General features: G+C 37.4%; 2 protein-coding genes and 1 long non-coding RNA gene across 3 annotated transcripts; all 3 read left to right on the top strand.

Moving 5' to 3' along the window:
- Positions 1–2,784: 2,784 nt before the first annotated feature.
- Positions 2,785–5,529, top strand: LOC112846608 (uncharacterized). Its single transcript, XR_003219659.1, has 3 exons — positions 2,785–2,861; positions 5,077–5,220; positions 5,323–5,529. It is a non-coding gene; the product is annotated as an uncharacterized LOC112846608 (long non-coding RNA).
- A 32-nt stretch (positions 5,530–5,561) lies between these two features.
- On the top strand, positions 5,562–7,281 carry LOC100693949 (DNA (cytosine-5)-methyltransferase 1). The gene is made up of 5 exons (XM_025906325.1): positions 5,562–5,757; positions 5,843–6,006; positions 6,196–6,312; positions 6,773–6,866; positions 6,988–7,281. Exons 1-5 carry the CDS (start codon positions 5,565–5,567, stop codon positions 7,023–7,025), a joined length of 606 nt encoding a protein of 201 aa, XP_025762110.1. The 5' UTR covers positions 5,562–5,564; the 3' UTR covers positions 7,026–7,281.
- A 557-nt stretch (positions 7,282–7,838) lies between these two features.
- Positions 7,839–13,825, top strand: LOC106097832 (immunoglobulin superfamily member 10-like). Its single transcript, XM_025906318.1, has 8 exons — positions 7,839–7,974; positions 8,934–9,209; positions 9,324–9,641; positions 9,742–10,005; positions 11,728–12,003; positions 12,120–12,437; positions 12,537–12,800; positions 12,996–13,825. Exons 1-8 carry the CDS (start codon positions 7,932–7,934, stop codon positions 13,187–13,189), a joined length of 1,953 nt encoding a protein of 650 aa, XP_025762103.1. The 5' UTR covers positions 7,839–7,931; the 3' UTR covers positions 13,190–13,825.
- The last annotated feature ends 1,226 nt before the right edge of the window (positions 13,826–15,051 follow it).

Below are 15,051 nucleotides of genomic sequence, written 5' to 3'. Positions count from 1 at the left end.
CGGGTGGGTTGTTGGGGCTCTTCCATTAGCAGGGAAATTACACACGCAAGGACGTGGTCTGTGTCCATGTTGCCGATCGGGAGGGGTGGTACGGGCAGGCACAGCTGGTGACGCGAATTCGAAGGGTAGACCGCCCCATTTCACAAGCCTCTCACTTCCGCACTTCCCGTACTTATAGTACGCACCGTCCGTAGTACGCGTAGTGCGCATACTTCAAGCGTGCAGACCCTGAATTGGGACACAGCCACTTAGTGTGTTGTGTTGTCTCGTGTAGTTGTTCTGTTGTGTAGTCGTTTTGTTTTGTGTGTCAGTGAGGGCACTAATGAATGTCACAAAGGCACATTTGCAACGTAAACACTGTCAATAAGTAGAAAACCAGCGGAGTGACACACCTCCTGTTGTCAGGCCTGCAGGTTTATCCCTGTGCTGTTCTCCTCTGTCTTTTGGTGGACAAACTTTTTTTTACTGGCACACATCATTTGTGGGGCATCTGATTGTTCTCTCATTTTAGTTTTAGTAATATTTTTAAATGGTTGTACAAAACAAAAAAAACGGCAGGCGTATTGGCTGCATTTTTAGATAAATAGTTATATATGTTTACAAAATGTACATTTTATATTTGCATTTCAAGTTATAAAAATTGACTCAACATGTCTGTGTTTTTTTTTACAGTAAAAAATACTACTAGGATTTTAGGTTCTTTGTGTGATTTCAGATCAGTAATACTAATGCAGTATGTCAGTGAAAAAAACAACTAAATTCAGTTGAGCTGAAAAGAATGATACCAAACAAGGCAAGGGGAAAAAAATCAAATGAAACAATTTGAGGGTGAAATACAAACGTAAACTCAAAAGGAGTCAAAAATGGGCAGTTGTATTTCAGACCTCAGTGGGTTAATCCAACAAATCATGAAAAATTAGGTTTAAATTTTTGTTCATGACAGTGCAGATTTCTGACATTTTGTGTAATTTAAGCTGCAACAATGTGATTGTTTTCTAACAAGAAACAGTGTGAAACTTAAGTTAGACCTGTGTTTAAAAATGAACCGCCCCATGTTGTGTAGCTTTCTGGATTTTATACTTATTGGGCTACATGTTTATTATACAGGCTATACAGTACATAAGATCAAAACTCACGTTTTATGTAACTAAAGTGTGTAATTATGTGGGCTACAGACAATAATTAAGTTATAGACTATATTTATATGAAAAACGTGTATACTTACTGCATTTGAATTATTTTAACCATATATAACCACCTGCATATGTATTTGAAAAAAAGGCCTTGATTTTGCCACCCCATTTGATTTCTTTGCCACCCTCATGCCACCCTAAGAAAATTTCTCTAAATCCGCCCCTGCACTTATTTATGTGCAATTTTTAATAATGATGAACATTAAAACATGTTGGCCACATGTTGGCAAAGTTACAAACATAAGCGATGTTAGTACCAACTTGGTTTTAAAGCCTTCACTTTAAAATATGAGCCGCTCAATAGTTGACCTTAATCTTACAGAGAATGTGATGATTTTATGGATAATTAAAGTCAGTCATATATCCACAAACACAACAAGCTGAGTGTGTTATGCTGCTCGGTTTGCAGTCCTGAATATCACGGCACAAGCAGGATTCAGTGCACTGTTAATGTTAGCTATGTTATATTGCTGTCTCTGTTCGGTGGTGTCGAGCCAAACGGACTTTAATGTTTGAACGAGCTGACGGTTCACTCGTTAAGCTGAAAGAAAGATGCTTTAATCACAGGAGTCACACATGTGTCCACTGTACCATCTGGGAACTCTTCTTGTTTAGCACTCGTAATAACACAAACACTAAATCCTCCTTCTCTTGTGCTGTTTTGTAGCAGTGTATACACCTGAGACTGTCACCTGTCTGTTTGTCCTGCGCTCTCTCTGTTTTTCTTTCTCTCTGATTGTGTAATAAAAGTATGAACATGTATTTATAAGTTACACTTGTGTTTGAATCCTACAGCTTATCACACATTTGATTTCCATGTGTGACAACTGCAAGTGTCCAGAGTGAGGACAGACTGAGGGACCCACTGCTGCACATCATCTGTGAGGCTTTGCACCCCTGATGATCCACCAGGACAAACTCAGCAGTGTGTGAGGAAGAGGAGGAGGAAGAGCCAGCAGCAGCTGACAGATGGAGAGAATAGACAGACTGTTCCCTGTTTGTGAAGGACTGCTAGGAAAGTTTAACATAACTAATTGTCTGTCCTGAATCAGTCTTATTAGGTAATGTTCAAATCATTTTATCATTCCAGTGTTTTCAGTGTGGGAGAAAGTACTCAGGGCCTTCACAAGTTGAACACTATGAAAGGCAGAAACAAGTTTAATATTCAGAAACCTAAAGTATGTATCAGCAGCAGAATGGAGCTAAAAATAAATGTTTGTTATTCGACTGCATCCGCTAAGACCCTTAGAGGATGCACATGAAAAGGAGATAACCGAATCTAACCCCGCCTCACACACACTGCTTAAACCCAACTATTTCTTTAATTTTCACCAAACACAAAGAGAAATCAATGAATTTAACTCTGACTCGCAGTTCAGACATGAGTAAAATCTAAGTATGATTTCACTCATGTCTTTAGATGCTCGGGCGGAATTATTTTGCAAAATCACAGCAAATGAAAGACATTTTTATTGCGTGTAACATAACGCGCACAACCTTCTATATAATACTTAGAATTTTGCTTGTTCAAACCAGAAAGTGGGGCAATTGTTAACTTCTAAACAACTCTGCATTTTCCTCCACGGGCGATAGGCTTTTTTTTGCCTGACGAAAGAAAACGAATGGAGCAGCGCACGAGTGTGCGCACATTTAGGAAAAGCTGTTCAGGTTAGTGATGGGATTTCCGACTCTTTTTAGAGAACCGGCTCTTTCGGCTCACCTCACTAAAAAGAGCCGGCTCTTTCGGCTCCGAACCGGCTCTTTAGGTTGCTTTGTTGCTTTAATTAATTTATTATTAACAACAATATAAAATTATGCACAAAAAGAATTACTAATGTACTAATGTAAAAAAAAAGTGGTTTTATTTATATATGTTTATATATATATATATATATATACATATATATATATATATAAATATATGCGGTGGCCCCTAGAGACAAAGCACGTACAAACTCCAAAAAGCACGTACAAACTCCAAAACACATTTCTAGCGTTAACTGAACTTCCAAAACAGAGCTACCTAGATCACTTAAATTACTCAATTGAAAGCATATGTATTGTTTGTGTATTTATACACAAGCACTCATATATATTCAAATAATTCAAAAAAATGTTCATTTACCTGTTACTACCACACACCAAATCCGGTCGTTGGTACATGCTGGCTTGTGTAACCACTAGGTAACAAAAGCTCAACACTGGGCCTAGCATCCTGGACCACTTCTGTTGTCTTTTGTACGTGTTTTGGAGTTTTTACGTGTTTTGAAGTTTGTACGTACTTCGTCTCTAGGGGCCACCGTAAATATACTTTTATTTATTCACTCCACATAAAATATAATAAATAAATCATATAATACAAAAACCAACTATTCACATTTCAACTTTTAACTATTTAAATTTTCAGCTTTTTCCTTTTAAACAAATTTAGGGTGAAACAACACAAAACACTGCAAACCAAAACACAATTAAATATAAATTAAAATATGAGAACAAAAAGAAGATGCACATTCTCTGTCATATGGGCCTGCATGAATAAACTTTCTGTATCATTTATCATCCGCAACTGAAAATAGTTGTGGAATCATTAATTACATGGGACTCTCTGCTGTTAGCTGGAGCTAACTAATTGTTACTACCAGCCAGTGATGAAGACTTACTTTCTTGAAAAACTTGCGTATACCCATGATTTCTTGCAGTTTGCAGCATGTACGCTAGTGCGTCCGCAGGTGTATACGAGCGGAGTGTAAAGTAGCAGTGAAAACGAGGACTGGATTTTCAGCAATGTGGATGTCCCCTGTGAACAACTGGAACGGATTTGATAACGAAGCACTGACTCTACCTTAACAGTGTAAAGTGAAAGGGACCAACCTAGTTATGATCATATTTATGTGAATAGCGACAGGTTTATATTATTATTTCTTTAAACTCATATTCCAGCATCTTTATATTGAATCTCTCTGCAAGTTCTGTAAAAAAAAAAAAAAAAAAAAATCGAATAAGTTAAAAAAACAAATTAACAAAAAAACCCCACCAAATTATTTAGGGGGGCTTAAGAATATTTTAGGGAGGCTTCAGCACCCCTAAAATAGGCCTAACGACGCCACTGACTCAAAGTGCAAAGGTCGCGTTGGAATTGCTCCATTTGTTATGTTTTTTTATGCATATGAGTCGCACTTTGGGATCCACAAACATGCTTTTAAATTTCCATTGCGTACAGGTGTAGGCCTGTTTGCGAAAAGTAGTCTACCTCCTATGTCCTTTTCCTAAACACTTAAAGGTGGTAATTCACATTGACTTAAGAAAGAAAAGAGATGTGGACTGAGAATCCGGACCACCTGGCAGTCATCTCCCAAAGCCGAATTTATATGCATGTGTCAGTCTGCTTAGGACTGCGATGGAGAGGGCGGCACTACACACAGATAGAAAATATCGTGCATACAAATATTATCTATATATTCATTTTTTAAATTATTAATATTGGATGTTTTTCTTTTTAATCACGTTGGCCCCGTTGTTATTGGGTTAGCAGCATGTGAAAAAGTAAAAGTCACATTTTAGGTATTTGGAGTTGACTAGTCACTTGCAAAGTATACATTGCAAAGTATCCATTCATTTTACTTGAATCCTTGATTATGATCCTTGAATCTAATTATTTCCTTACCACGTTTATTAGACCTTTCTGTGTCTCGCCCCTGTCACTGCGGGTGCTTTTAACTAGGTGTTGCTGGTACTACTGTTTACAGTGCAGCTAACATGTCGGTTAAGATGACACATTTTCCTGCATCTATTATTTCAAGCAAAAAGGGAGACGATACAACACAGACTTGATATTTATATACAGCTTGGTGTTGCGGTCGCATTAATCTACATCTCTGTTTAGATGCCCCAACCTTGCAGTGAAGGAGGCTGAAGATGATGAGAACATTGAGGAGGAAGATGTTCCTGTGGAGAAGCCTAAAAAGGTTCCTCATGCCAAAAGAAAGAAGCAGACCCAATGCAAACTTACATGGATTGGAGAATTCACGTATGTGTTTTCCTTCTTTGTGGTAGATGAATAGAACTACCCTCTAATGCATAAGTTCCCAGCAGTGCTCATATGAAAATATTCATCTTTAACTCCTTTCAGACTGAGGGAACGAAGCAATACTACAGGAAGGTCTCTTTGAATGATGAACTGCTGGAGGTAGGAGACTGTGTCTCAGTTTCATCAGAGGATCCATCCATTCCTCTGTATCTGGCAAGGTAAGTGTTTCAGACACCGTATAATAATATTTATCAAGTGGAGGGTTTCCCACTGTGCGGCAAGCTTTTTTGTTGTTGTTGTTTCCCACAAAAACTTTAACTGCACCTTGATCTGCATTACAGGATATGAGTGCACTGGTTGAGGGTCGGATGCGTTACATCCCCTTGGCTCCAGACTCCGACTGGAGGGATCTGCCCAACATCGAGGTCCGACTGAAGGATGGCACCCTGACTAAGAAACTGCGTTACACACATCATGATAAGAAGAATGGGCGTAGCGGCACCGGTGCACTCAGAGGTGTTTGCACCTGTGCAGGAGGTATGCAGGACTTAAAAAAAGTTGTAGAGCTTAAATCTCCATCTGGGATACGTCTCTTATAGTTTCCATGCATATGTCATTTTAGGTAAGCCTTGTGACCCTTCAGACAGGCAGTTTAATACCCTGATCCCCTGGTGTCTGCCCCACACTGGGAACCGCCACAATCACTGGGCGGGACTCTATGGCAGGTTGGAATGGGATGGTTTCTTCAGCACAACAGTCACCAATCCTGAACCAATGGGCAAGCAGGTACATACGATTTTTTGATTGTTTTTTTTTCAGTTTGTTTACTTGGATTTACATTAAACATCCTTCAAATTTATTTAATATAGGAGTGAAAAAACAGAGTACTTGCATTTAAGTCTTAAGCTAATTTGTATTGAGATGGTTTACACTTCTTAAATGAAAGAAACTGACCTCGGGCTCTCTTGATTACAGGGCCGTGTACTCCATCCTGAGCAGCACAGAGTTGTCAGTGTGAGAGAGTGTGCACGCTCTCAGGGGTTCCCTGACACCTACCGCTTCTTTGGAAACATCCTGGACAAACACAGACAGGTACAATCTGGAATCAGAATACTTTTATTAATCCCTGAGAAATTTATGTGGTTACAGTTGCTACAAAGAGGGTAAGAGCAGCAGCAGTGACTTTGCTACAAGTTTTAGTCACAATATTGTACAAGTCACGTGAAGGATGATGATTTTCTTTCAGGAGATGTCACTTGGTCAGGCCTGCAGAGACGTTTTAGCAGGAATGTAGCCATCGGCGTAACTTTGTGCTGAACATTGGGGGGAGGGGGAGATCTCTGCCTAAAATTTAACTAAATTTAGGTGATGGAGGATAAATTAATGTGTTATTATTTTTGTTTGTTACATAAATGATAACAAAAATAAGCAGCATTTTCATTTTTGGCTTTGTCATTTTGGCCTTTATCTTTAAATTCGGACTGAGTTGCAGAGCTGTCCAGAAACATCCCTCCCTGCTTCTTGCCAAGTAATTGCTTCTGTTTCCTTCCAGGTTGGAAATGCTGTGCCCCCTCCGCTCTCCAGGGCCATTGGGCTTGAGATTAAGAGGTGCATCACGGAAAAGATGAAGGAAGAACAAGCATCAGGTGACTTTCTGTTTAATCGTATGATTATCTTTTAAGATTTGAATGCAGCAATCCTTATTAAAGTGTGTGGTTTTGTTTTTTAAAATTAATTTATTTTAACTTACTTACTTTTCCTCTACAGAGAACATTAAACAAGAGAAGATGGAGCTCTCTGATTAAGCGTGTAAAGTTTTCATCAAGAATCACTTCTGCAAATCCTGATGCTGGTGAAATGATTTCTCTCAAATAAGTTGCGATATAATGGCGTCACCAAGTGGCCGCTATGGACTTTCTATGTAGTACCATTCCACATTGAGTTTTAAATGTGCTTTTAATCATGATGTTGTTGCTGTTGTTGTTAAATGTTCACCTAATGTGGGATAAATTGTATGTAGTTTTTATATGTAATATTTCAAATAAATCTTACGAAATTCTACTTGTAGTTTTCATTATTGTAAATGTACAGCAAGAGTGTGATCAATATGACAGGAATCAAAGAAAGTAGTGCCAAGTGGTGGAAAAACCTCATCCCTTTGAATTCTGAAGCATTTTGTAAATGAACCTTAAAACTATGCATGTTTTCACTAGATGAAAAAAAAGTTTGTTTTTTAACTGCTTAAAGTCTGACCTGTACAACAACCTCTTTCCTTGAGCTACTTTCACCACGTTGCTTTGGCGTTGCAAAATCTCTTTGGGGTTACAAATACATTTTAAAAAGTAAATAAATGAATAAAAAATAAGCACAGGGTCACATAATACAAGACTATAAATCCTAATAATAACACTACTGGGTGTAAACTGTACTCCCTGATCATCTACAAAACGGTGAAACTGCAGCTTTTTAACTCGTCCTGATAAACAGGAAACTAAAAGCTTGTTGACTTTGCAGTCACTTTTTTTTTCTTCACAAGACTAGTATGGCTTTTCTGACTTCTCTTTTCTTGAAACTAGAATAGATTTGCCACTGACTAAAGAAGACTTACTGTATCTGCATCTACCAAAATATCGATCTCTTAGTCTCAGACTCTGGAGGAGTGGAGGAAAGTTCTGAACTTTGATACAGTTGTGAACACATCTGTTGAAGCCATGATGTGGCCATTCATCTTCAGCTGCTTAATTGCATGCACAGGTGGGTCTGTTTTGTTTTTGCTGTGCTTGGTGTTTTGTTATATAGTTACCATATTATATTTCTATAGTTTTAACACAACATCCAGTTCCTCTTCAGGAGAAAACCTTCAACCACATTAGCACTGGTCATAAGCATTTTACTTCTTCAGATTATCAGTTTAATTTAAATCCACTTTATAAAGTCATTATCTAAAATCTTTAGCATTTATCACATGGAGTCTTTCTAGCGTACATTTGCTACCTCTAAAAACAAACAACCCCCCAAAAAGCCTGGGAGATTTTATATTGTAGATATTGTCCTATTATTTACTAAGTTGCAAGTCATTAGATATTTAACCAAAAGTCTTCAATCCAAATATGCTATACATTCCTTTTTACATTGCAATAATTCAGTAAATGGATCATCATTTAGCAACTCTAAAGCAGCTAAATTGTTTTAGAGACTAAAGTGACCAAATGACATTATAATTTTGTATTAGGACTTACTTTTAGTCTGTATTTGTTTTTATTATATCTATAATTTTTCCTGTATCCTTTTTTCAGTTATTTACAGATTTTCAAAAAAATGTTTTAATGTAATTTAGTATGACCTATTCTTTATACAAAAAAAGTATTTCGCCGTTTCATCTCACATTCGACATTTAGTTTGCGCCTCAAGGCCTCTGTAGCTCATCATTATCTCTTAACCTCCAAATCTTCCATTATGTTAAGTATCAGTAAAACTATGAATGTTGTAACAGAGGAACAAAGACAATTTCATGGATTTTACAATAAAAATATGTCCGTGTATATTTTAAATCCAGAGTTATGAACAGTGTGATCAAAAATCAAACCACTCTTGAAAGTTAAATGGGAGGTGTCCCCTAAAATGGGTCAGTATATTACAACCACACAGGTTCTAATATTGTCCATGTCATCACATGCCTTAAGTCCCTTACTCCCTGTATTTTATTTTTTTAGGAAAGCTTGTGAGCACTTCATGTTCATTAGAACTTAGCCCTCCTAGAGTTGTGGTGAGATTTGGAGACTCCTTTTCAGCCAACTGCACCTCATCATCTGACCAGACAGAAGGAATAGGATGGGAGTCTCCATATGGAGGAGTGGACCTTACCCTGGGTGTTTCTTCTCTTCTCTTTAAAATTGACTCTGTGCCAGAGTGGGAGATAGGACCAATATGTTATGTGAATTCCCGTGATGGTGATCAGTGTACAGAAGTGTTACCAGTCACTGTTTATAGTAAGTAGCCTTAACTCAGTCTAACATTTCTAAGAAGGTCATTTTTATTATCTAGTCACTATGTAACATTGAGTCATTTTATTTATTTATTTTTTACATTATTTTCTTTTTCAGAAATGCCAGACAGTGTGTCTCTGAAGAATTTAAGTACAGTGGAAGAAGGCCAACAGTTTGCCATACAGTGTGACGTTGTCAATGTTGCACCAGCAAGACATCTCTCTGTGCTTTGGCACAAAGGAAATTATATCATGAAATCTGAGATATTTGATGAGTCCAGTCCATCTCCCGTCAGTAAGTCATCTGTCCTCACTCTGACTGCTCATAGAGATGATGATGGAGCTGAGATCTGGTGTGAAGCAAAGCTGAACTTGTGGCCAGAGGAACAAGGTCCTCCTCCAGTGCGTTCAGAGGCGCATACTCTGACTGTACTCTGTGAGTATTTAACATGATCTTAATTTTAATCATCACAAGATTTCATACTGAAAAAATAAGTATTTCTCTCTTTGTCTGTATTTTGATTGTATGTCCTCAGACCCACCAACATTCACCAATGATTCAAATGAGAATTTGGAAATGACAGTTGGGAGCAAAATATCTTTAAATTGTACAGCAAGAGGAAATCCAATACCATCCTACCATTGGGAATTCCCAAACTTCACACAAGTGTGGAACAGGAGTCATGATGTGAATCATCCTATTTTGACTCCATCATCTAAGTTTCCAGGGATCTATACCTGCACCGCCTCAAACAGCCAGGGCACCGTGACCAAATACTTCATCATCACTGAAGCTCCACGTAAGTTCTTGGCAGTTCATAAATTTATATTTCCTTACTGTTATGCTTTCTTATATCTTGTAATCTTGTGTGCTGTAATTTTCTAATCAGCAGTTCACTGGGACCACTGCTGGAATTTTAATTTCTTTGTTTTTTTAAATCTTTATTTTGGGATTTGGGATTTTATGTAATAACATTTATGTAATAAACTTTCCCGTCTCTCACAGGAGATGAAACAATCATTGCAGCAATAGTCAGACTACTTGTGGCCTTTGGACTCCTGCTCTTTCTTGCTTGTCTAGTTTTTACGACACATAGAGGCATATTTTCATGCAAGAAAGTCGACTATCTCCAAGGACAACCCACCTCATCAGTACCAGTATAAAACTAATTTGAATGGGTGCATGCTTGTTTCAAAGCTGTAGCTGTAAAATGCACCATCTTGTCAGCTATCGCTAAAGCTCCACTAATCAAGACTGCTGTCCAAACAAACAAATTTAATCTAGCAGAAACGGGTTTAACAGCAACACTGTGAGTGTAAACATGTGTATGAACACAACAGATTAATAATCAGATTTCATCCTCAGCTATTCATTTATTTTAACTTTTTGCTGGACAGAAATAAGAAGGAAAAAATTTGTCTCTGACTTTCAACTGAAACTTTTTCTAATTCTAATTTTAGAAAACCGCTTGTGATTTTTATCATGTCTTTATACACGCCTGTGTTTTTTTTCTCTCAGAAAACAGGAAATGAAAGACATTTTATTGCATGTTCACAACATTTCATGTGTTCAATTTAATGTATGATCCACACGAATCTTTACAACTTTTAGATATTTTCGCATGTGTAAATCAGGGAATGATCTGACTCGTTTTCTGCACCACAAAACAGAAGAAAGTTTTATATTTAATTTCCTTGTATGCACGCTTGGTGAAAACATGATGTGGTTCTTAATTTTTAACAGTTTCATTGCATTAATAGCTAAATTCAGTGAATGGATCATAATTTAGCAACTCTTAAGCAGCTAAACTGTTTTAGAGACTAAAGTGACCAAATGATATTATAATTTAGTGGACTTACTTTTAGTTTGTATTTGTTTTTATCATATTATAATTTTTCCTTTATCCTATTTTCAGATATTTACAGATTTTCTAAAAATGTTTTAATGTAATTTATTCTGACTTATTCTTTATGCAAAAAAAAGTAGTTCACCGTTTCATCTCACTTGGGACATTTAATTTCTGCCTCAAGGCCTCTGTAGCTCCATCATCATCTCTTAACCTCCAAATCATCCATCATGTTAATATACCAGTGAAACTATGAATGTTGTAACAGAGGAACACAGACAAATTCATGGTAGGAAATGTTTTTACAATAAAAATATGTCCGTGTATATTTTAAATCCAGAGTTATGAACAGTGTGATCAAAAATCAAACCACTCTGGAAAGTTAAATGGGACGTGTCACCTAAAACGGGTCAGTATATTACAACCACCCAGGTTGCAATATTGTCCATCCATCTATTCTCTTCCGCTTATCATTATCAGGGTCGCCTATCCTATCTGCCATAGGGTGAAAGCCAGGGTACACCCTGGACAGATCGCCAGTATGTCGCAAGACTGACACAGAGAGACAGCAAAATATTTGCACTCACATTCACATTCACCTAACTCAGATGGTAGCTTGAAACTCATCACATGCCTTAAGTCCCTTACTCCCTGTATTTTTTTTTTTTTTTTTAGGAGAGCTTGTGAGCACTTCATGTCCGTTAGACATAACCCCTCCTAGAGTTGTGGTGAGATTTGGAGACTCCTTATCAGCCAACTGCACCTCATCATCTAACCAGACTGAAGGAATAGGATGGGAGTGTTCATATGGAGGAGTGGACTTTATCTACGGTGTTTCTTCTCTTCCCTTTAAAATTGACTCTGTGCCAGAGTGGGAGATAGGACCAATGTGTTATGTAAATCTCCATGATGATGATCAGTGTGTAGAAGTGTTACCAGTCACTGTTTATAGTAAGTACCCTTCACTTAGTCTAACATTTCTAAGATGGTCATTTTTATTATCTAGTCACTGAGTAACATTGAGTCATTTTATTTATTTATTTTTTTTTAATTATTTTCTTTTTCAGAAATGCCAGACAGTGTGTCTCTGAAGAATTTAAGTACAGTGGAAGAAGGCCAACAGTTTGCCATACAGTGTGACATTGTTAATGTTGCACCAGCAAGACATCTCTCTGTGCTTTGGCACAAAGGAAATTATATCATGCAATCTGAGACATTTGATGAGTCCAGTCCATCTCCCGTCAGTAAGTCATCTGTCCTCACTCTGACTGCTCATAGAGATGATGATGGAGCTGAGATCAGGTGTGAAGCAAAGCTGAACTTGTGGCCACAGGAACAAGGTCCTCCTCCAGTGTGTTCAGAGGTGCATACTCTGACTGTACTCTGTGAGTTTTTAACATGATCTTAATTTAATCACCACAAGATTTCATACTGAAAAAATGAGCTTTTCTTTCTTTGTCTGTATTTTGATTGTATGTCCTCAGACCCACCAACATTCACCAATGCTTCAAATGAGAATTTGGAAATGACAATTGGGAGCAAAATATCTTTAAATTGTACAGCTAGAGGAAACCCTGTGCCATCCTACCACTGGCAATTCCCAAACTTCACACAAGTGTTGAACAGGAGTCATGATGTAAATCTTCCTATTTTGACTCCACCATCTAAGTTTCCAGGGGTCTATACCTGCACCGCCTCAAACAGCCAGGGCACCGTGACCAAATACTTCATCGTCACCGAAGCTCCACGTAAGTTCTTGGCAGTTCATTAATTTATATTTCTTATTACTATGCTTTCTTATTTCTTATAATTTTGTGTGCTGTAACTCTCTAATCAGCAGTTCCCTGGGACCACTGCTGGAATTTTAATTTCTTTGTCTGTTTAAATCTTTATTTTGGGATTTGCGATTGATTTTATGTCATAAACTTTCCCATCTCTCACAGGAGATGAAACAATCATCGCAGCAATAGTCAGACTACTTGTGGCCTTTGGACTCCTGCTCTTTCTTGCTTGTCTAGTTTTTACGACACATAGAGGCATATTTTCATGCAAGTCGACTATCTCCAAGGACAACCTACCTCATCAGTACCAGTGTAAAACAAATTTGAATGGGTGCATGCTTGCTTCAAAGCTGTAGCTGTAAAATGCACCATCTTGTCAGCTATCGCTAAAGCTCCACTAATCAAGACTGCTGTCCAAACAAACAAATTTAATCTAGCAGAAACGTGTTTAACAGCAACACTGTGAGTGTAAACATGTGTATGAACACAACAGATTAATAATCAGATTTCATCCTCAGCTATTCATTTATTTTAACTTAACTTGGACAGAAACAAGAAGGAACAAATTTGTCTCTGACTTTCAACTGAAACTTTTTCTAATTCTAATTTTAGAAAACCGCTTGTGATCTTTATCATGTCTTTATACACGCCTGTGTTTTTCTCTCTCAGAAAACAGGAAATGTGAGAAATTTTATTGCATGTTCACATCATTTCATGTGTGCAATTTAATGTATGATCCACATCTTTACAACGTTTAGATATTTTTGCATGTGTAAATCAGGGAATGAGCTGACTCGTTTTCTGCACCACAAAACGGAGGAAAGTTTTATATTTAATTTCCTTCTATGCACACTTGGTGAAAACATGATGTGGTTCTTAATTTTTAACAGTTTCATTGCACTGATCGGTAAGTGTGTTTTGTTAAAACTACCATAATATATTTGTTGTTGTAATGTTATCAAATAAAACTCATCTTTGGGTACGATTTTTAAAATTTTTTAAAAATTCAATTTCATCCCCATTTCTCAAGGGAACAAACACTGAAATTGAAAAGCTCTGGTTTTAACTACTCCATTTATGAATTCAACTGTTATGAATGGAAATAAATTGCATTTTTGGAGCCTAAACATGCTCAAAAACTTGTATTTTGCACACAGCTGTGGAATTAGTTGGTAGGTCTGGTTCATTCCTATGTTTCACAGTCATTTCAAGGTGGTAACATTCACTCTTTTTTATTTTTTATTTTCTATGATTTGATCACTTCATCTGAAAGGGGGCTTGTTAAACTATTAGAAAAAAATGTACTGGTTAAACTGAGGATGTTATGCTATAACAATTTTGTTGGGGTTGCTACACATTACTCATTGTTTTTCTTGAAAGTAATGCAGTACGTCAATTAATTACTTAACACAGAAAGTATTACATTCCGTTCCCGTTACTCAGTAAAATGATCTAAAATGCACTATCCCATAATTAACAGCTAGCAAAATAAAACTGAGGCTACAGTTCACATACAAGTACAAATACAGACTACAATGTTATAAGCCTGTCTGCTCATCACTGCCTTTGTTGCCTGTCATGATACTGGGTCGTGTGACCCAGTGTTTGAGTTTAATGTACCTTTTTTGTATTCATTTGTGTTTTAGTTTCAGTTTAGCTCATTTAGTTAATTTCTAGGTTGCTGTTTTGGTCCTTTGTTTCTTATTTCCTTTTTTCGTCGTCTCCCCCTGTACTAAGTCTCCGTGGTTCGTGCGTTTACCTGTCATGTTTCATGTCTGTGTGGTTCTTGTTGTCATGTCTACGTCTCCATGTTTCCTGTTCTATCTTGAAAGAGTCTTGTGTTCATTGGTCGTTGCTCCTTTCACTTCCTCCTGTGATGTTATCATGTTAATTTGTGTCAGCGTTTCCCCATGTGTGGCCACTTCCCTTGAGCACCCCTTGTATGTATTTAGTCAGTGTGTTTCTGTTCAGTCTGCATCAGGTCGTCTGTTGTCATCCCCCATGTCATGTTAGTGTGTTTCATGATGGTGTTCAGGGCATGTTCATGTTCTAGTCTTGGGTGTATCCCTTTACAGTTTCCCTCTTGCTCCAGCTCTCCATCATCTTCAGATCAGTATCAATGTCGTCACAGTTTTGTTATACTCATATTAATCATAGTTTAGTCTCGCCCAGTTTGTTTGCAAGTATCTTTATGTGTTTGCATTATTGTATGAATATT

Source organism: Oreochromis niloticus, linkage group LG4 (genome assembly GCF_001858045.2).
Source record: "Oreochromis niloticus isolate F11D_XX linkage group LG4, O_niloticus_UMD_NMBU, whole genome shotgun sequence".
Lineage (NCBI taxonomy): Eukaryota > Metazoa > Chordata > Actinopteri > Cichliformes > Cichlidae > Oreochromis > Oreochromis niloticus.
This window is presented reverse-complemented; position numbering and strand designations above follow the sequence as displayed.